The following is a 21,495-nucleotide window of genomic DNA, read 5'->3' as shown; positions in this document are numbered from 1 at the left end:
TGTCAACAGCCAAGCACCGTCATGTAACATTCAAAGATTTAACGAGATGACTGCAAAGATGAATATGGATAGTGTATCCTTATAACCTGTCAAAAGTGTGTTGATATTATCTTTTTTTATTTTTTTTTTTTTTTTTTTTTTTTTTTTTACCAACTATTATTGACCCACATCCAGTGACAGGCTGGCTCTTAGAATTTTCCTTTTTTGCCTCATGGGTGGCGAGCTGGCTGGCAATTCACAATTTACAGGTGAATTGCAACTTCTGCCATGTAACGGATGAACATTCAAATGTTCTGCCTGTCACTATATGTCACTGGCATAGATAGCTGAACAAACATACATTATTTGTAGTCAGTAATAATTTTTGGACCCAATTTTCTGCGGATCTCGCACCTAGTTTAGGAATCATTTCATAGTTTCATAGTCCCTAAAGTGGACACCTAAACAAAAATACACATCTTCGAGAAATGTTTCACATCTTGTATATGATTTTTAACATTTGCGATGCAAAGGCTGGGGGGCTATTTCTCTCTTTGTGGAAAAACTATTTAAAATAGCAGTATTAGTATTTTTAGATTTAAAATTTAATAATGGCAGTGTACTCAATGAAAATGACAGATGCAACACACTGGATTGCTCTCCCAGAGAGTGAGTGTGCTAAAAGTGAAGCAATGCAAAGTTATTGCATCAGGTTCATATGAATCTCCATCAATCTCCATGTTGGAAATCATTTTTATTAATATTCTAAGTAAAATATATAAATATATAATAATATTCTAAGTGACATGAAATGAGAAGATGCTGGGTAAGAGGCAGGAATGTCATCCAGTATCCCTTTTTTAATAATGTTGTATTTTGGGTAAATTATCAAATATGTCCAACATGTTGAACTTGAAATGAAACCACGTGACAACAACACAATTTAAACATAACATTGGTATGTACAAGAATAAATAAATACATACAGATATAAATAAAATATCCATTGCTTAAATTAAGATGAAGTCATTCTTTTTGGTCTGTAGCGGACGAGTAGATCTCCCTGTGGCTGCAGCATCCCGAAACCGTAGCGGCTCGGATTGAAGGGCGGCACGTGAGCCTCCGGGTCACACACTTCCAGGTCCAGATGGGTCAACATCAAGAGTACAAATCTGGATGCAAAAGAGGGTAAAATTCAAACACACACTCTTGAGTGTTCAATCTTCTTCATGGAAATATTATGTGACAAAAACCTTACGCCTGATACAGAAAATCTCCAACCTTTGTAGCCTCGTTGCCCCCCATTCTCTTCATTGCAGAGTATAAGGAATTACTACAGTATATAAACTGAATTGAGTAATAGCCAGCAAACGATTGTGATCTGTTAAGTCGGATGAAACTGGATGCTTTGATGCTGAGAACGTCATCTCCTAGCCTAATATGCTGTGCGTACATGACAGAAAGATACGCATTTTAAAACACTCACTCTTTAATGGTTGTCACCGCAAAGTCTTTCCCCACGCACATGTTACTCCCTGCCCCCCAGGGCATGGTGAAGTACTTCAGCCTTCTGCCGTCCTTGTAGAAATCTTCCCTGGCAGTCAGGTCTTCATTTAAGAAGCGGTCATACTTGAAAATCTGTCACAAAGGAAACAGGATTATTATCATTACTATTATAGTGATTGTTGTTATTCCTCAATTACTTTTTTTTAAATTTACTTTTGTGCATTTTGTTACAAATGTAACCCTACCCCTATTTTATTTATTTCCGATGATATACAGTACATATTATGATTTAAAAAATAGTAGTTTGTCATTGGTGGGATATTTGGTCAGCATGCCTTCCAAACAGTTCTTAAGAGTTGTAGAGTTCGGATCTCTGCTTCCTTGTCGGCTAAACGTGTTGACACGTGATGTTGATGTTTGTAATGCATGCGCTGTTGTCTGAGCACACAGTACCTGCGGTTCTCGGTGTATCTCTGGGTCCATTTGGGGGCTGAGAAAGGGAAAGAGACACACTTTGTCCCCCCGTCTGAGGCGGTACTCTTGCCCGTTGACCATGTGCAGGACCTTGTCTTTCACCACATCTCTGCTGATCATCCCAGCGGCGGTGAGTCTTAGAGTCTCTTTCAGAACGCTGTCTGTATGATGGATGGAGAGTTAGCTGACTTCAATGATAATGTGTTAGAAACATGAAAATGGCTGCTTAGCTAAATCTTCTATTGTGATGATCACTGTATTGTTCACTGTATCATCCAGGTGGAGGTGAATGGATATTGCCGCGTACCTAACACGGGTGTACCGTGTGTCTTCTTCGCTCGCGCCATGCTGGGGGTCTGCTGAGGGGAGCTGTCCTCAAGACGAAGGCCTCTCATCTCTGATTGGACCGCCTCCTTGGCCTCAGGGTGAGTAAGCAGGAAACCGAGGAGCCAAAAGGCTGCTGGTCCAGCATTACACTGGGTGAAAAGAAGAGAAAAAATATGTTAGGTATTGACATTTCCTTGGGAATTGTAGATTTAGGGGTTTTAAACTAACCTTGCTCCCAAACATGCTATTATCTACTATACACTTACTAGACACTTCATTACGTACACCTGCACTGTCTAATTAAAGTTCTGCACACAGAAAAACAGACAAATGATTTGGAATATAATTAATACCCAATCAAAACAAAGCATAATTTTCCTTGTAAACGTAGAATGTCCCAAACGACTCTTGTAATGGATCTTGCAAGTGTACCTAATGAAGTGTCTGGTGAGCACACGCAATGAGACCAATCCTACACCGCCGACAGCCTCTCGGGGAGAGACACCTGGTCCTGTCAGACAGTAATACCGCCAGGTTAAGCGAGCTGATCTTTTTTACGTCTGCACATCTGAGGAATGACAGCCAGGCCAAATGGCCACAAGCTCCAGCACTTTGTACCCCCTGCTCCTTTACATCCTCATGTAATGACCAGCTGATCACGCTAGCAGATACACAAGAGGAATTCTGCTGCTATGATGAATGTGGCAGCGAGTGACCTGTTGTATTTTTCATGATACGCTGGGCGATGTTGACTTTTTATTAAAGATGATGAGGTCAGTTTTTTGGGGTGAGCAGCTGTATGCCATTACTGGCCTGGAGCTATTAAGGCAATCCCTTCTCCAAAAAGGACACAACCTTCACATCTGTTCTCCTGAATAGTGCTTTTTTTTTAAGCTAAAGAAAAAAAAAAAAACGGAGGTTGGCTACTTTCTCTTAATGTCTGGTGTGCTTTTTTTTGCAACACTGCACTAATGACAGTTAGTCTGTGCTTCTAAAACTTTACACTTGAAACAACATTTTAGTGAGCACACACAGAAAGGCAGAGCAACAGAATGCTCAGATTTGTGTTCTGTTGTTGCTAGGCAGAATTCGTGCCCAAACCCAATTAAAAAAAATATCGCAAGACAATCATGTTCTTTCCTTGAGAACATTAGGCACAGAGCTATGCTGCTCCACACAGCAACAAAAGGACAGGAAGATACCACAGTAATACATTCAGAAAGATAGTTATTCCCAAAACAGCACTATACGGATTATAAACATCTTTATAGCTATTTATTTTGGAATTAAATTACTACTGTGAATTGAACTATTTCATGCTTTTTAACCACGGTGCCATCTGCTGGCTTTGGTGGGTCACTGCTTTATTTGCCCCGAATGCAAAATCCCAACTGTTTCTTTCTCACTCCTTCAAGCCAATTGTTGGTCACTCTGTTGTTTCCCTGGCAACGAGGGGCACAGGGCTCCACTGTGCCACACAGCAACACAAAGGAAATAAAGGTTTGGCAGGTATACCTGCAGAATAATACACATTACTCCAAAACATCCCTATTATGATGATAAGAAATTATATCAAATACATGTTGGAACATCATTACTCTGTATCAAATATAAAATATCCATCAGAAAGATATTTGCAGCTTTTTGGCCACAGGGCCATCTACTGTGTCTGGTGGGGCACTACTTCACTTTGCCCATAATGCAAAATCACAACTGCTTCACACTTTTGCAAACCAGTTGCTGGTCAAGATGCTGTTTCCTTAGCAACAAGGGGCACAGGCTCCACTGCACCACATGGCAAGAAAAGGACGACTTCCGGCAGGAACGCATTCTCACTACTCCAAACAGCACAATAGGGTTTGTATTTATATTTATAGCTCAAAATTTTTGATCAATTATAATATTTAATTTACTACTTTAAAAAAAATAAATTGACTACTCTGTATTAAATATAAAATGCCTACTGGAAAGAAGAAAATAAGCTTTTTATCAACAGTGTCATCTGCAGGGTCATCATAATGTATTTTTTTATTTTATTTTTTTTTTTTTTTAAGATCGTTCTTTCCAAAGAGGACTTAAAATAAATTTAACAATGTTTCTCAAAGTGCAGTCTGTGGACCTCTGGTGGGCCCCATAAATGCCCCAAGTAGTCCGTGGCTAACTCTGTGATAAAATTTTGGAGCCTATTTTCCATGGAATTGCAAGTATTCAACTGCTAAAACGTTTTTCTTTTGGGGGGGTATTTCCAGAGTAGGTGGTTCACATTTTTTGGGTGGTCCTTTTCCCAAAAAAGCAAGAGAAGGACTGACCTAGACCGCCTGTGTTCTGCACTGAAATATTAATGATGATGATGAAAACTCATGTTCCTAAATAATTTACCACTTTAGGAATAAAATGTGTTTGCCGGTGATTGTGAGTCCCTGTCAGGTACGCGTGTGTTTGTGCATGTGCTTGTGTGTGGCTGCTTGTACTCAAAAGATGAAAGCCAGTGATAAATCACTTTCAGTGCTTATTAACTTCCGTCAATGGCATTGATTGTATGCAAGTGGGGAGCTGACTTCACCGGGCGGCTTTTTACAAGACGACGAGATGGGTTTTCAAGCATCGTGCACACCTCTGCTTCATCTTGCATGTGACACATTTCACAACACCTTTCTAGCCTCAGTGTTAATCCTTCTGTACTCTCTGCAGGGATCGCGCCACGTTCCATCCCAGACGGTTGTGCTCCGGAATCCCAGCAGACGTGCTGGAGCGCAAACAAACAAGCAGGAAGACTGACTAATGGTCTTTGCCCTCATCCCCAGAGCACACCAGAGCTCCTGTAGTCAGCAGGTGACTTACAGTACTGAGAGGGTCTTTCCTCACATTGCACAACGTCATCGTTCCGGCGGGGTTTCAAAGAGGGGTGTGAATATGTTCTGCAACAGCAGAGGTGAGCACGATATAAGCTTGCTATCGCCCCCTACTGGTAATATGAATCAGTGAGGATCTCTTCTCACGCTATGAAAAGCGGTTTAAGCATAAATTCAATATCCTTAATATCAAGTTTCAGGTTATTTCATCAACCGATTATCGGTGCCGCTATTTTGCTTTGGCACATTGGCATCTGCTTTTTTATTTATTTATATATTTTTTTCTTTGCTTTACGGCCAATAAAAGATCAATTAAAAACTGGGTAAACTTCAGGGAACGATTTTTATAAATTTTCATTTACTATATAAGTGATGCTGCTGACCCTGTTTTTGTTTTAATTCAAAACAAATAAGTGACATTTTAACATTTAGATTATATTGACATTTTGGAAAACTTTATTTACAGGAGGAACCTTTAGGGAGCTGTTTATTTGTTTATTTAGTTTTTATTTTTTTTTAACTTTATAAGACATGCTCCTGGGCCTGGGAGCTCCTGCACTTTTTGTTATCATTTTAAAACAAAGATGTCTAAGACTGAAGCGAAAAAAAACTTTAAACATGTTGAAAATTTGAAAAGATGTTAATTGAACATATGCTTAAAAGTTTTTAAAGTTGTTTTGGGGTTTACATTATTAAAAATTTTGAAGCTAAGATTTTCCCTTTTAAAGCAAATGAATATCAGCTCCAAATATCGGTTATTGGCCTCCTTGTCTGCTAATAATTGGTATCGTATCGGCTCTGGAAAAACACCATAGCTGTCTATCACTACCATGTACCCTACTAGTCAAGTTTTCTGTCCTCACTAGTACATGTAATACAGAAAACTATATTAGGACTAGTGAGGCAAAACTTTGCGCAACTAGTACAGTAGTGACATTCGACAATTTATCATCTAGTAGTGTGCTAATGTTAACTAGTTCACAGTCCAATTAGTGAGGACAAGGAGTGTACTAGTACATGGACCTAAGATGAATGTCAAGGATAACGAATGGATACTCAAGTGGCTTTCCAAATCAGACACTTAGTTAACCCTTTTGACATCTAGGATAAACTCAAAACGCCTAATTTATGCTTAATGTTGCAATTTAAAAAATGCAACAATTAAAATAAATGTCAATAGGTACTCCTACGTCCAAGTGTACTCAAAAGACGGAGGGGTGTGTCATCACACGGTGAAAAAAACTAAACCAAAACAGTATTCCTTGTGTAACTCTGATCTACAAGTCCAGGCAGGTTCTTAAACTAACCGCTGTCAAGAAATCTTCTGGCTTGTGCTTTTTTCTTTGTTGGCTAAACACCACAGAATTCTCAGACATTTTGGGCGTGGCAAGTTGTTAGATGTTCCGGAATATGATTTATGGTTTATTTTATTATTATTTTTTTTTTTTAAGTAGCCCTGCGATTGACCGGCAACCGTCCAGGGCGTACAACGCCTCTTGCCCTGCGTCGGCTCCAACTTCCCCCTAATATCCTTCAACAAGATAAGCAGTGCGAGATGGATACTGTGAAACCAAATCATCGATATTAGCAGACTGATGAAAACTAATCTACAGGCAGATTAACTTCCCTCAATGTCATTTAAACTCTTTAAGCCTCAGATCAATCTGCGGTGGATTCCCAGCAATAGAGCTTGTATGTTTAAATGCATTTTAATGGGATTAGTAAGAGTACAACAACAGGACTACAATTAACTGTAATTGCCTATAATTGCCTGTACTTGTTATTGTTTTTCACTTTGACCAATGTATGATTTGTTTTGTCACCGGGTTTATAAAACCATCATTTACCAACTTCCCTATAAGGTGGAGCAAAAAAAAAAAAAAAAAAAAAAAAGTACTCCAAGTCATTTTCGTCATCTACGACTATAAAAACAGCACACCGATGATGGGAAGTTTTGATTTTCTAGGAATGTTATAGAAGTGATCATTTGGGATAAATAAGAGGGATGTTGGACATTGTGTGCTGACTCCCATTTAACGAGTTTGAATGTGGCTGGTTTATTCTGAGTGCAGCCACATCACCAGTTATGAGAGGGTGTGCACACTTTTGCAACTGAATTAATGAAATTGTTGATTTTAACATCCCCTCATGATTTTTTTTTTCTTACATCAATTGAGTTGTACAGTTTATAAGTCAGATTAATGATGGAAAAGGTTTTGAAATGAACTTCAGGAGTGTGTGGACTTTTTATATCCACTGTCTGGTTTTATGTGTATTTGGTCACTACACTCACCTGTGTAGTCCACAGCTGCAGCAGAAGAGCTCTCCTCTGCATGTCAGCATCCACTCCCTCTTCCTGGAGGAAGCACTGGTAGTTCCGCTGCCAGGACCCCCACTCGCCGTCCCCGTTGTGCTCGTTGCTCGGAGACAGAAGTTCCCACAGTCGCTCCCGTGACGAGTGGGCTGTCTGGCTCTCCCCTGTCACGCACATTTGACGTTAACCCACTGATACAAAGTCAGATAATAATAGTAGTGGCTGTTTATGAAGCTCACCTCCTTGGAGGGAGCGACGAGCCAGTTTGGAAAGAAGATGGTCAAACTTGCGGAATTCTCTGTAGATCGCCGCGACGTCCTCCGTGGTCTCAAACAGCGTGAGGTAGCCGGCTCTGTGCACAACAACAGCGACAACAGCACCACTTGAGTAAACTCTAATGGTGGAATCACATTGCTGTACGAATCGCAATTTTGTGAGGAAAAAATAAGCTTCTACAGGTGAGATGTTTACAGCTGAGTGAGCCTCTTAAGTCCACAAAGTATTGTACTTTTTCTTTGCTTTTTTTTGCCACCAAGAAAGAAAGGCTGAGCACAGAACCAGAACTGGAAATGTCATCTTACAAAAATGGTACACATTTCTTTGTCCTGGCTGCACAGTACAACATAGCTAAAGTGACAATATGCCAGTATTAGTAATAAAAGTAGTAGTGGTACTCAATAATTTGTATTTAAATGTGAAAAGAATTCCGTTCATGACACATCATTACTATTGAGGGTGCACTGAATTATGCAGTGTGTGTGTACTCGTGAACTATTGGTACGGGGACAAAGGCGTCGTTACGCACTCATGCACTTGGCCACCAGTGGGCAGTATAATACAGTCATGCAGAAACAAATGAAGAAAGGTTTCTCAACTACAAGTGAATCAGTAAACTGCAAATATATTAGTCGTTTTTTGCAGAGGATAAAGAATATACATGTATGCTTGTGAGTTTTGTCATAATGTCTGCCTATGTGTGTTGATGCACCGATATGCTTCGTTAGCCCGTCTATGACGTTTTGCATTGTTCGTTAGGATCAAGCTAAACCCGATATATATATATATATATATATATATACATAATATGAACAAGTTCCACTGTAATTCTGTTGTGTGTTTTTATCTAGAGGTGACGGTACCTGAAGAGGAGGCTGTAACATAGGCTGAAGAGTCCTTCTTGTCTCCAATCTGATTGGCCGGACAGATGACGTAACAGTATCTCCTGAATGTGAGCGCTCATTGAACGATTGATCTCCGACAGACAGACACCTCGAAAATGTCTACAGGCCAAACACCGAACGTGACTCATTGTGAGATTTGTACAATTACAGTACAACACTCTAGTTCCCATTGAGTGACTCATTGGCTTACGTTTCCATTAAGGTTCTCTCTGCTGCGGGCTCGACGCCTGGCAGCTGCAGACCGAAAACTCTTTTTATGAGCTGCTGTCTGCTGCGGCTGAAGTCCAAGTGGACGTTGTCATTCAGCACTGCATCGAAAGATTGCGTATCTAACAGCACGGTCACGAAATTGCCCGCAGCACACACCTGAAAGCACATTTTTTTTCATTGACTCATATGCTATTGCTTCTGAAAATAAGAATGATCTCAACCAGAAACCAACAGTTATGCAACAGGTAATATGTTTTTCTCATTGTTCTTTAATTTGTGTTACTTGGGTGTGTGCATTTGTTTAACAGTTGTTGGACTCTGTTTCAACATACCAGTATCAAAGTCTACAGACATTCAGGAATAGAAATCGCTTTCGCCGCCCCATTATATTAAAAGATTCAGGAGGAATAAAAATAAAAATAAAAATAAATAATTAAATGCTTGATTTACACAAACAAAACAAGAAAAATAAATAGAATTAAGACATATATTTCTATTTAAAATAATGTCTATGTAAAAAAAGTTGGATAATAAGTTGTTTTGAAAAAACACTTCCTTTAGTTATTCATATTGAGTTTATATTATTTGAGACATGATCCGAAACTCATGAAATCTGATTAGAGTAAAAACAGGAAATGTTCATAAAAAACGTCCAAACCATTATATATATATATATATATATATATATATATATATATATGTTTGTGTGTGTGTTTTTGAACACATAAATTTACTGATTGAAAAAAATGTTGACTGGCTAATTTTTATAATAATAATATATGGATAATAAAATAATAATAATAATGTAATATGATTTTTTTAACTTTCTTATTTTAACTATTGATTTTTGAGCATCCTTAATCTGCCAGAAGACTGTTCCTAAATGTTTTCCTTCTTCAGTTACGTAGATACTGTAATGTAATTATCACATCAACGCTATATTGTGATATTAGTGTTATTGTTGGCCAAATATCATGAAAATATTGCGATTTCCAGCATAATAGAAGTAAGTATGTATGTAGTGTGCAGGCCACTAAGGGGTTGTGTAGGCTCTGTCTCTATGCAAGATGCTTTAGTTTTTTTCTGTCCCTGATATAAACCCACTTTTGCCAGCCTGTAACCCTATGAAGGGTTCAAGGAAGTTTCCCCAAAGTCTTACTTACGGTAAACACATCCCCGTGTTTCTCTTTCATCCGGCACAAAAACTTTGCGACATCCTTTTGGAATGCGAGTGCGTGTCCCAACCAGGGGATGACACCTTTGTCCAAAGGGGGCTCATTTTCCCGTCTGTGTCAAGTAAAGAGAGAGACGAAAAAACATGCCAAGATAAAATAGATTATAAGTGCAGTTTCTAACAGGTTTCAATTAACCGGTTTGAAGTTGTCAGAAGACATTTCTCAGACAATTTGCTTGTTCAGAGCATGAATGCTACTCATTTTGAATAACTCTGTTGATTTTCCTCTTGGCCTGTTGATCTACCTATCAACACAAGGCGCAGCAAATTCTCACGCTGCACCCGAGCTGTAGGTTGCCCACCCCCTTAAATTTGGCTGAGGTCAAATAAGATTATAAGTATGTTTTTTTTCTCCGCATCGCATGGAGATTGCCTCTTGCTTTACTGCTACACACTACAATATACATGCAGTACATATGCACTCTAACCCTAGTTATCGCTTTTCCTTCCCTGCAACATGTATTAAACTGCTCAAGAAGTTCATAAATCACAACTTAAATGCACAAATCTATAGTGCGAATGAATGACTTACCTGATGCGAGGGTAGTAGAAGAGAATTAGTGAGAGTACACATATACAGAGTGAAAATAACACCCATAGCATGTCTGTTAAGTAATGCCTGTGCTTCCTTAGGGATAATTTACTCCATAGCAAGAGGTAACTGACTTATATGTGCTCCCAAGCTGGGTTTCTTTCTTGTCAGGAGGCGTGGAAAGGTGTGGCTGATGACACCGACATGCCTTTCACAAAGTACAGTACTGACATACTCCACGAAGAAAAAAAATCATTGAAAAAAAAAAGTGCATGACATAATGTTATAATTTTAGGGCCTGCTTGACGGCATTTTGAGGCAGCTTTACTGTACTTGTTTGCGAAATCTTGCCAGGTCAAATTTTCCTGTTCTCGTTGGCAGATCATTTTGCTTAAATAAGGTAATATCATCCTCATTTCATTACTTGTTTTTCTTGGGGTTTTTTTAACACTTTTTTTTTTCTTCAGTGCAGTGACATTATTGTCATCATCATGGTGTCCATGAGGTTTTGATGTATTGTTTGGACATGCATGCTCCCAGGCAGGCGTCATTCGACTTCTTCTGTGACGCCAACCCTTTAAACGTGGCGACTACGGACTATATTTTGGATTTCACAATCAAAGATGAGCAGGTATGAACACACGATGACACACTGGATGGAACCTCAGGGAATCTTACCTCGTTCTGAAGCGTATCCAGGGGAGGTTGTTTTGTTTTGTTTATGCTCGCGCTGTATATGATACTATGAGTAATGACATTGAGTAAGAATATTTTGAAATAGATATTTTAATGGCGGCACGGTGGACGACTGGTTAGAGCGTCTGCCTCACAGTTCTGAGAACTGGGGTTCAAATCCCGGCCCCGCCTGTGTGGAGTTTGCATGTTCTCCCCGTGCCTGCGTGGGTTTTCTCCGGGCACTCCGGTTTCCTGCCACATCTCAAAAATATGGATGCTAGGTTAATTGAAGTCTCTAAATTGCCCTTAAGTGTGAATGTGAGTGCGAATGGTTGTTTGTTTGTATGTGCCCTGCGATTGGCTGGCAACCAGTTCAGGGTGTACCCGCCTCCTGCCCGATGGGAGCTGGGATAGGCTCCAGCATTCCCGCGACCCTTGTGAGGAGAAGCGGCTCAGAAAATGGATTGATGGATGGATGGATATTTAAATGCAACTAAAATACATGTTTAAAGGATGCTACAGGTTGATTTTTTTTTTTTAAACGTGCAGTTACAGCTACACACAATGATTTTAATTGCGTCTACTGCACCAGCAGAGGGCAGTAACGCACTTTTAGAAGGCTGTATCTTAAAGAATAATAATAACAATGTAACAGTCGACATGGCTTCTGGAACAGTAAAGTTTAGATCAGGGGTGGGAAAGGTAAAAGTAAATATGACAGTGAAACTTGTTGCATTAATTAAGCATTTGATTGGAGTTTTTCGTCATCAAGTTGGTTCATTAAAACGTATCTATAATTTTTTAAAATGTATTTATATCTCTTTATACAATTGGTTGACTTGTCTACCTGTTTAATTTTACATGAACACTTTGATGTAGTGTCATTAATAATTGTTTGATTAATTATATGCAAATGCTGTAAAAATAATTCAATTTAAAATGACAATGACTTCAGAATCAAAAAATAATTTCACATATTTTACATACAGTACACATTCATTTTTAATTATTATTATTTTTATTTTTTTTACTTCATCTACGAATGACTTGGCCCATCTGTACATTCTCAAAATAAAATTTGACTGCAAGTCAACCCGATTCGACATTGGAAAAATACTTGAAGATCTGGTCCTGCCTCCCCAACAGACTCAAATATTGACATGAAGACATGGATGTGAGTGTGAATGATTATTTGTGTATATGTGATTGACTGCTGACCATTCCAGGCTTACCCTACTTAACTCTTGCCCAAAGTCGGCTGGGATAGGACTAATGAGGACAAAACAAAGAAGCAACAAACCAAGGAATGATTCTGTAAAATAAATATATAGATAAAGCATGTGAAGAGACCAATTAGCTAATCTACTGTAAGTGTTGTTGGTGGTTAGTGAAGTTATTGTTAGAATGTGTAGAACACAGTCCTCCATGTTTGGACACATCAGAGAGACAAATGTGAGCTGCTGTCATAAACCATAATGGCAAAACCTTGATTTGATTTTGTGGATAACGGGCATCTGTTGTTGTGAGGCACTTGTACGGCAGGATATGAGCATGATGTGCAGAGAGTTCATATGAGCTTGGGGCAGAGACACCGCAATAGGACAGGCAACGCAAGCAATTACCTATAGGGCCGCTAGCTGAATGGGGCCCTGAGAGACGGCTGACATTGGCCCATATCAATGACAAAACAATGGCACTGCTTCAGACAGTGCGGCAACAGCCCTTACGAGCTGTTAATGGCCGGTGGCTACTAGAGGAGCGCCCCTTGAGATGGCTAATTATTATTATGATCAACTTCAACGACACAACTGGAACCCCCTTAGACACTATCACGAAGGGGTGTCAAACTGATTTTTGTCAGGGGTCACACTGTAGTTATGGTTTCCATTCGAGGGCCATTATGACAGTGAAACCGCGTAAATGTATCATCGCCTGATCATTATTACATAATTACAGTACATATCACAAAAAAATGATGGATAAGTTGTTTTGAAATACGAAATCAAGGAAAACAATTTGTTCAACTATTGTTGGATTTATTTTAAAGTTGTTTAGTAACAAAGAAAAACTAAAGACTATTTGCAATTTTGAAACAGATTTTAGCAGTAAACATGGTTTGCTTTCGTGGGTTAATAAAATGATGCGGTGGACCAGATCTGGGCCCCGGGCCTTGGGTTTGACACCTGTGCTGTAATGAAATGTCAGGATTCGTTACTCTCCCTAATGCCTCTCCCTTCGAGCAGGCTTGTTTATTTAAAGCAAGCCTTTGTTTATGTCGATCACTATATTTAAGAAAATATATCTTTGCTTATCAATTGTCCTCGATTTTGTATTTTTTTTTGTGTGGGGGTGGGGGGGGTCTTCATGATCCTTCGTACTTGGGGCCTCCAGGACATCCAAAAACACCCCTGGCTCGGAGTCACTGTAGTGAGTGAGGTTTAATAACTATCAACAGCGAGTAAGGATGACAAAAAGAGAAAATGACTGCAGTCCAAAATAGGCTCCATGGCAACAAAACTGCAGTATTCTCTCTTACCGTCTGATATCCCTTTTAAAACTCAACTTTCTTTTCCAACAGCCATGTTATAAATAGCACCCCGACAATCCAAATCTTCTGGGATTTATTTATTACAAAACTACATTTTTTTTGTTAAGTTTTACTAATAACGGTTGGTCAACTTCTTTTTACACTTGACTGACCGCAAAGAATGTTCCAATATTCTCGCCTTCATTTCCCCCATTAGGGTCGTGGGTGAGCTGGTGCGGGGTACACCCTGGACTAGTGGCATGAAATATGACTTCTGCATGCACAAGAAAGTGCAATTGGGGAAGAGTGTGTGTGTGTGTGTGTTGCAGGGGAGGAGTTTTACATTGACTTGCATGTCCATTCAGTCAGAGAGAGAGTCATTACCATCTTTCCGTTCAGTTTTTTTCCCCTCTCTCTCTCTCTCTCTTTCTCCCTCTTCTACAATGCAAGTCAAATGTGCCTCGTCTTTGTGGAGTTCTTGTGGAGGACTAGTCCTTGCAGGGAGGAGTGGTCTGGCTCGCTTGTGCTCGACGTCGCCTTGAACGCAGCACCGTCGCAGAACACGGACGCAAGCAGACGCATCTGAAGAGAAATCCGACATTGAGCCGCATTCTCGGGCTATGTCGGCCCTGTGATCGCCGACGCGGAGAAAAGGAGCGAGTGCAGACGGACGAACGGCGCAGCCCCTAGCCGCCTCCACCGCTGGGCCACCCAGCCTCCCTCCTTCCAAACATGTCAACGCAGGCCAAAGTGAAGAAGGACAAAGAGATTATAGCCGAATATGAAAGCCAAGTGAAAGGTCGGTGCTGCTTCTCTGACAATTGTGCAACTTTAGAACAAGCTTAATGTCTGTGTGCAATGCTGAGGGGTGGGTCTATCTGCAGTTGCTCTTCTTTGCATCCCCAATGAAAATGTCTTTTACCCCTCCCACTTGTTTATGATCTTTTTTTGGCAGTACACTTTCGTCCAAACTTGACCAAACCGGTTCCTTTAGAGCCACGGAGCCTGCATGACTAGTAAGCAGGCTGCAATGTGAGGCTACTGCAGACGACTTTCACACTGCAGCTTTTAAGATGCACACCCAACGGTGGGGAGGGGGGGGGGGTTGGTCGAATTCCTCTCTTGGGAAATCTTCCCAAAATCCATCATACATCTCTGATATCATACACAATACTAATTATAATGCATAGAAAGAACAAATATTTATATATATAAAATGATTGAAGTGCAGCTGGAGAAGGTCACCCAGCAAACAGTTGAGAAAGTGCATCAATAATGGATGGTGTCTGCATCAATTATAAACCACGAAAGGATTTTCCCTTCTGAGGCTAAATGTGTGGCTAAAAAGGAGAAGAGCTAACCCTGTGCAGGATGTGCATGCAGCAGAGAATTGAAAGCAGTTTTTGTGGATCATCATCCTTTCACAGCACCATGTCACAATTCATGAGGCAATAATAGTTTTTTGGTTTTTTTGGGGGGGGGGGGGGGGATAAGGGCTCTAATTTTTGACTTTTTGTGTTTGGTCAACACAAAACAAGAAGTTAAAAGAGACTTATTTTTTTTTAATGCGACAATACAGTGATTAGCCTGTTTCAGGCTCTAACTTGTCGTCATAATACTAACACTAATACAAAATTGTCAACACCATAAGGCACATTTCACCCCAAAAAGTTAAGATTTTCCATTTAACCTCATACGCATTGTATTAAGTATATGTTAGGCGGTTAGAAATGCATATTGGTCAAATTCCCACGAACACACAAAAATATAGATATAATATATTAAATGCAAGCAGACAATGTACATCCAAACAGCAAAGCATGTGAGCTTGATGACAGGGTGGAAATGTTTGGCTAATATTAACATTTAATGACAAGCTGGCTGTGTGCTGTTAAATGCATTTTGAATTTCCAAGTTTTTGTATCAATTGATATTTCACTATGACAGGTCGGACATGTTAATCTTGACAACATCCATCTTATACACATAATACGATGAAAATTACAATACGTAAAAAAATTATTCTGCAACTACCCATTTTTTTATGCCTCCACTAAAGAAAGACAAAGTGCTAGTTGTAATGTCGATCGATCGATTTTCTGAGCCGCTTCTCCTCACTCGGGTCGCGGGCGTGCTGGATCCTATCCCAGCTATCATCGGGCAGGAGGCGGGGTACACCCTGAACTGGTTGCCAGCCAATCGCAGGGCACATAGAAACAAACAACCATTCACATTCACACCTACGGCAAGTTTAGAGTTGTCAATTAACCTACCATGCATGTTTTGGGGATGTGGGAGGAAACCGGAGTGCCCGGAGAAAACCCACACAGGGTTGGGGAGAACATGCAAACTCCACACAGGCGGGGCCGGGGATTGAACCCCGGTCCTCAGAACTGTGAGGCAGACGCTCTAACCAGTCGCCTGGTTGTAATGTCACTGAAAAAAAATCAGAGTGGTTCTGTAAGGGGCATTTACCCCGCAATGACAGGGTGGACAGCAATTTCTGGGACAGGAATATACAATATGACTACAAAAATGGAATAGGTATACATGAGCAAGAAGACTCATTTTATCAAATAGCTTTTTGTGGACAGTAAAATCATGTTAAAAAAATGACTTAATCTGCTAGCCTCATGCAGTGGATAGTACAGTATATTCTTCTCTGAACAGCCCTTGTTGAGGCAGGTCCTTGTCGCCAAAAAAAACAGGTTGACACTCAGTGAGCTGAAGTCGTATGAGGCTCGCTGAGGGTGTTGTGCAAAATGTTGACATCTCTGACGTTTCTCCAAATTGACAGTCTCTATGATAGCTTTCCACACAAGGAAAAAAAAAAGCTTGTGCTTAACTCAACTGCCACAGTGGTAAAAATCTGTCTTTTACTGGCACAACATCGCAGTATAAAGATGTTTTCAAAAACAACTGATAGAAGAAATGATCAAAGCTCGTTCTGAAACAAAAGACTCATGCTTTTTGTATGTTCTCGTTGGCTCTCATATTGGTCGATTATTCACTCTTCGGCCTCGCTGACCACTAGAAAAGCCGCCACAGCTTTGTATCACGTCTTCATCCACGTCTCCATTTCCTGAGACGTTTATAAGCCGACATGTTAAGATCATTTTGGAACTGGGATTAGATCGGCTTCAAGCGGCGAGTGGGCTCATTTGACACCGACACTTGGCTGCAGTAGTCCTGACTTACTGGCAGCGCAGCAGCACAATTAACACTCACACACACGCACACTCATAAATAGTGACATATCTGATCACATCGCTCGCAAAGAACTGTACATGCTTGGACTTGAATGGATGAATGTCGTCAAATATTTCATCGATGAGCTAATATTCATGAAATGGAAAAAGTGGTTAGTCATCTACTAAATTGATTACCACAGTTTCTGTAAACTAAACCGAAAATAAGTTTCCTGCATCTAATTATGAATCACAATAGCTGAAGTAAATGATCACACAGGAAATCATTATTATTCCTTTCTTCTGGACTCCTATTAGACGAAAAAGTTTTGCTAGCGTGATAGTAATAGTCTGTCTTTACGAAATTACTATACTGTACATAGTTTTGCTTTGAGTGCAATTCAAATATACGTTTAAGTTAAAATAATAAATATGTGAACATTTTAGTGTGTTCTTTAAAGAGCATGAGACAGTTCTGGACAGTCTGAACAACATTAGCATTGATGTTAGCATCTTAGCGCAAGGCCAGTTTACAATAGTAGTTTTGTTTCTGGTGTGACTACTGCCATAGTCTTGCTTTGAATACCATTCAAACACAGTTTTCAATTTAAATATTCCCTTGAGGTACACATTGTGTGACCCTCTGTTTGGAAAAAGAAAACATGAGACAGTTCTGAACAGTGACGTTAGCATCTAGACTAGCACTCGACCGTGCACTATAGTAGAAGTTTACTTTCAAAGGTAAAAATAATACATAGTTTTGCTTTGAATGCCATTCAAACATACAGTTTTCAGTTAACATATTGTCAGTTTGTGTACAAAATCTTGATCTTGATCTTGTTCTGAACAGTTTACTGTACCTTAGCATCTATGATAGCACTAGCCATTGTTCCACAATAAAAGTTTTTGTTTCTAGGGTGAAATTACTGCATAGTTTTTTTTTTTAATGCCATTTAAAATTTTATTTTAAAGATAATGAAAACGTAGTATACCTGTGTGGAGTATGTTTAGTAACAGAATTGCATTTTACTACATACTCACACACATTTGTATGTTATAGATGTTTTTTTGTACTGGGTATGAACTTTCATGTTTTCCCCTTGTTGCCTTATTGAGTGTAGCTACAGTATATGCATTCCATGGAGTGCACGTGGCCACAGGCTGAAGCCCTCACTGTTTATTCATCATAATAAAAGAATGGCCAGGCTGACACTGCCTTGAAACGTCAGAGCTACATTACGACAGCGAAACTATGTACATTACGACAGCGAAACTATGTCTTTGTTGCCAGCGTGTGAAGTTGCAGACCCTGCGTTGTGGTGTCATACCGTTTAAAGTGAAACCTGCTTGGAATGTCAGCACAGCACAATGTGGATTTTCCTGTCTTGCGGTTGCGCAGACAACATTTGAAGCAATTGGATCAAGGGAACCAACACGTGAACTCATGCACGTATAGGCCCCTAAAAGCGTAGCGTGGTCGTGAGTGCATTCAGACGTTCACGGTCTTGATTCGAACCAAATGATGTCAACGTGTCAGTCTGGGTTAGAACACATGTGACTAGCCACGCATGGCGAAATGCAGACGCAGCCCCGGAGAGCAGCACTAGCTGTGGCGGGCTAACCGGAGCAGGCTGCTTCCACGACAATGACTCCTCAATATTGCATTGTTGCACAAGCAGCCTTGCCTTAAAGGCAACACGGCCCACTCGTTTCTGTGCCCAGCAGAAGTCCACACATTTAGCTACTACATCAGAGCATGTTCTCAGTACATGAATTGTGCTTTTAAGCACAGTGGCGGCACTGAAAAACGTAAGCATGCATGTGTTTAAAAACAGGATCTGGTATGCAATGAAAGCTCGGAGATTCATAAGCATAGCAATTGGCCAGGGAATATCGTGAAACCTCAACCGCAATTTTCTTTTAAAACATGCCTAAAAGATAAAACAAAAATTGGAAATCAAATGAAAAACGTCAGCAGGTCTTGTGAGACTTTAGCTAAAAAAAAGCATCTACAGTATAAGATTTACTTAATGTGTTTTGTGTTTTCTTTGGCTTTTTCATGGTTTTTGATCAAAACACAGGAGGGTTGCTCAGGAAAAGTTGAGTAACAACTTTAATTAAATATCAATTACAAATTAAATTTACAGAGGCTAACACAAATAGAAAGTAGCTGAAGGGATAATGGTTTTTGGTTACTGTGCAAGTTTGCCAACAGACTATTTCCTGCTCCCTCTGTGTTGCGTGTCTGTCATCTTTAAAGTGTGAATAGTTTTATTTCCATTTTTTGTGTGCAGCATTGACATCTAGTGCAGTTTTCAAAGTCTGCTACTGCTACAAGTGGTGCAAACACTTTCCTGTTCCCTCTGTTATGTGTCTGTCAGATCTCTTTAAAGGCGATGTATTTTGCCAGACCAACTTTTTCTAGTATTTGGGATGTAATATTGTCTCTATGGTGCCTCAGTAAACATGTGAAATATGAATTAAAATCGTCCACGTATTCCTGAGTTCCTGAGTTTTTCTGCCAAGAGGCCTGAAATCAGTTCATTCGAATTTTTTATCTACGTCACTAGCGAAGATCTCCACCTTTCCTTTCCGCTCCCGAGTCAGCGCTGTAAACATAACAAACACATGTGCTCTCACAAGTGGGTCTTCTACACAGATGCGACCAATCGGAGGAAAGGAGGTGGTCTTAGCCAAATATGGACAAAGCGGCTACAAACCTGGGTCGAACAGAAGTACATTAGCTGTCAGAGGGGCCTTTTGTGGACACTCGTATGACGTGTTTTTTTTAAAAAAATGAAAGCGACACTTATACTTGGTCCTTGTGTGAGAGTCACTCTATGGAGGGCTAAATACGGGACCTTTAAAGTGTGGCTAGTTTTACAGTATTTTAGTTTTCTTGTGGCAGCACTGTCATCTACTGCAGTAGTTCTGATAATGTAGTACTAGTACCCCTACTCAGCTCCGACTTGCGGTATGTGAAAGAATCACTTCCCAAGTACAGTTCAGTTGTATTTATTTATTTTTAGTCAAATACATTTGCATTTAATCTTAATGAACTGTTTTTTGATAAACTTATATTTAAGTATATTTATATTCAACTGTCATGAACAATGTATTTTAATTGAATTAAGTAAGTAGTAAGTAAGTAAGTAAGTAAGTGAGATTACAGACGAATAATATCGACACTGATACTATCGTAGTAGCATCCCGACTTATAACGTTGCCTGTGCAGTTCATAAAGAGATTGTGTTGGTGACTTTTGGAGTCTGGAACAAATGAACTATTTCCGATTAGACTTTGGTGGTTCCACTATAATGTATTCCGTTTCTTCTACCTTAGTGTTACTGCAGCCTCCAGGATGTTGATCATTAGGGTTGGCCAGCTAATCACATTATAAATAGGTACTGTTAGACAAATTCCTCATCCCTGTGGCTGTGCACCTTCATATTCAATTAGTTTTGAGAACCTGATGTTGTGTGGGACGTAGAGCGGAATTTTTCCGTGTATTACATTGAACTGTGAAGTGCTCGCCCATGTCCTCGCGTGATTATGCGCGCTCTGAGAACGCTTGAATCATTCATCACATGTAGTGCAATACTGCACAGTCCCTGGTAACACTTTAGCTTCTAAAAATAACCTGCCAACAGGAGAGAGATTGGAAATAGTCTGTTTGATGTCTAGCTGATGACATTTTGCCATTGGTTTGCCGTATACACTAACTGTTTGCAAAAAAGTCCTACATGTTGTGATCAATTTCAGCACGGTGACATTTGGTTCTATTTTGGATCGGATTGGTGCCTCGTTGCTCTTCAGTCCGGACTGTTTATTGGGCATTTCCGAGCAAAGATAGTTGCCTCTTGTCCTTGACCAAACGCCAACTCGAGCGACTGGTGCAAGTGTCAGAAGAGAGAGAGAGGACTGGCTGGCTCTGGCTCAGATGCCTCCAGAGGCATGTAACCAGGCAACTGCACCACTAAAGCGGGCCGTCAGGATAACATCTCCACCCAGCTAGGGACCACATATTTATTTTTTCTTTGTTTATATTCCTCCAGTTTCATTCACTTTTTCAATCACAGGCTGGAAGACTGGGAAGAGCATTTACCAATGTCCTTTGTCTTATAGTTTCTATAATTTTAAAACAAAATAAAAGGTCTTTTCTTTATTGAAATGCCACAAAGTTCCTTTATGTGTGAGGAAATCTTATGCATGTTTGAAAATGTCTGTAAAGCCTTCTTAATGCCCCTCAACTGTTTTAATGTCTCATACAGACAGAGAGCTTTGTCTACTGTGTGTGTGGGTGTGTGCGTCACTAAATGTATAATTAACATATCTTAACTTGGGAGGGGCATAATAACCGATGAGGTGATTATTTGATCATTGAGAATTCTGGTTCGTGTGAAAATAGAGTAGATTGCTGTAAATCGTGCTTGCAAAATGGACTGCACTACAGTGGTGCCTTGAGATGCTAGTTTCATTTCTTCCGTGACCAAGGT

The 21,495-nt window shown here is 39.9% G+C and overlaps 2 protein-coding genes across 3 annotated transcripts in view; one reads left to right on the top strand and one right to left on the bottom strand.

Annotated features, from left to right (window-relative positions):
- Window positions 1-714: 714 nt before the first annotated feature.
- ptgis (prostaglandin I2 (prostacyclin) synthase) lies at window positions 715-10,744 on the bottom strand. The gene is made up of 10 exons (XM_061686860.1): window positions 10,610-10,744; window positions 10,007-10,130; window positions 8,824-8,999; window positions 8,592-8,732; window positions 7,692-7,804; window positions 7,432-7,616; window positions 2,267-2,435; window positions 1,939-2,120; window positions 1,466-1,617; window positions 715-1,151 (listed from the first exon to the last, which is right to left on the bottom strand). Exons 1-10 carry the CDS (start codon window positions 10,678-10,680, stop codon window positions 995-997), a joined length of 1,470 nt encoding a protein of 489 aa, XP_061542844.1. The 5' UTR covers window positions 10,681-10,744; the 3' UTR covers window positions 715-994.
- A 3,284-nt stretch (window positions 10,745-14,028) lies between these two features.
- LOC133408251 (SLIT-ROBO Rho GTPase-activating protein 3-like) overlaps window positions 14,029-21,495 on the top strand; it is a 36,741-nt gene continuing 29,274 nt past the window's right edge. For both annotated transcript variants that reach the window (XM_061686859.1, XM_061686858.1), the window contains exon 1: window positions 14,029-14,610. In XM_061686859.1, the coding sequence (XP_061542843.1) occupies window positions 14,544-14,610 (67 nt within the window). In that variant the 5' untranslated portion in view covers window positions 14,029-14,543. The remainder of the gene's footprint in view (window positions 14,611-21,495) is intronic.

Source organism: Phycodurus eques, chromosome 10 (genome assembly GCF_024500275.1).
Source record: "Phycodurus eques isolate BA_2022a chromosome 10, UOR_Pequ_1.1, whole genome shotgun sequence".
In the NCBI taxonomy this organism is placed as follows: Eukaryota; Metazoa; Chordata; class Actinopteri; order Syngnathiformes; family Syngnathidae; genus Phycodurus; species Phycodurus eques.
Note: the sequence above shows the minus strand (reverse complement) of the source record. Positions and strands in the feature narration are given on the sequence as shown.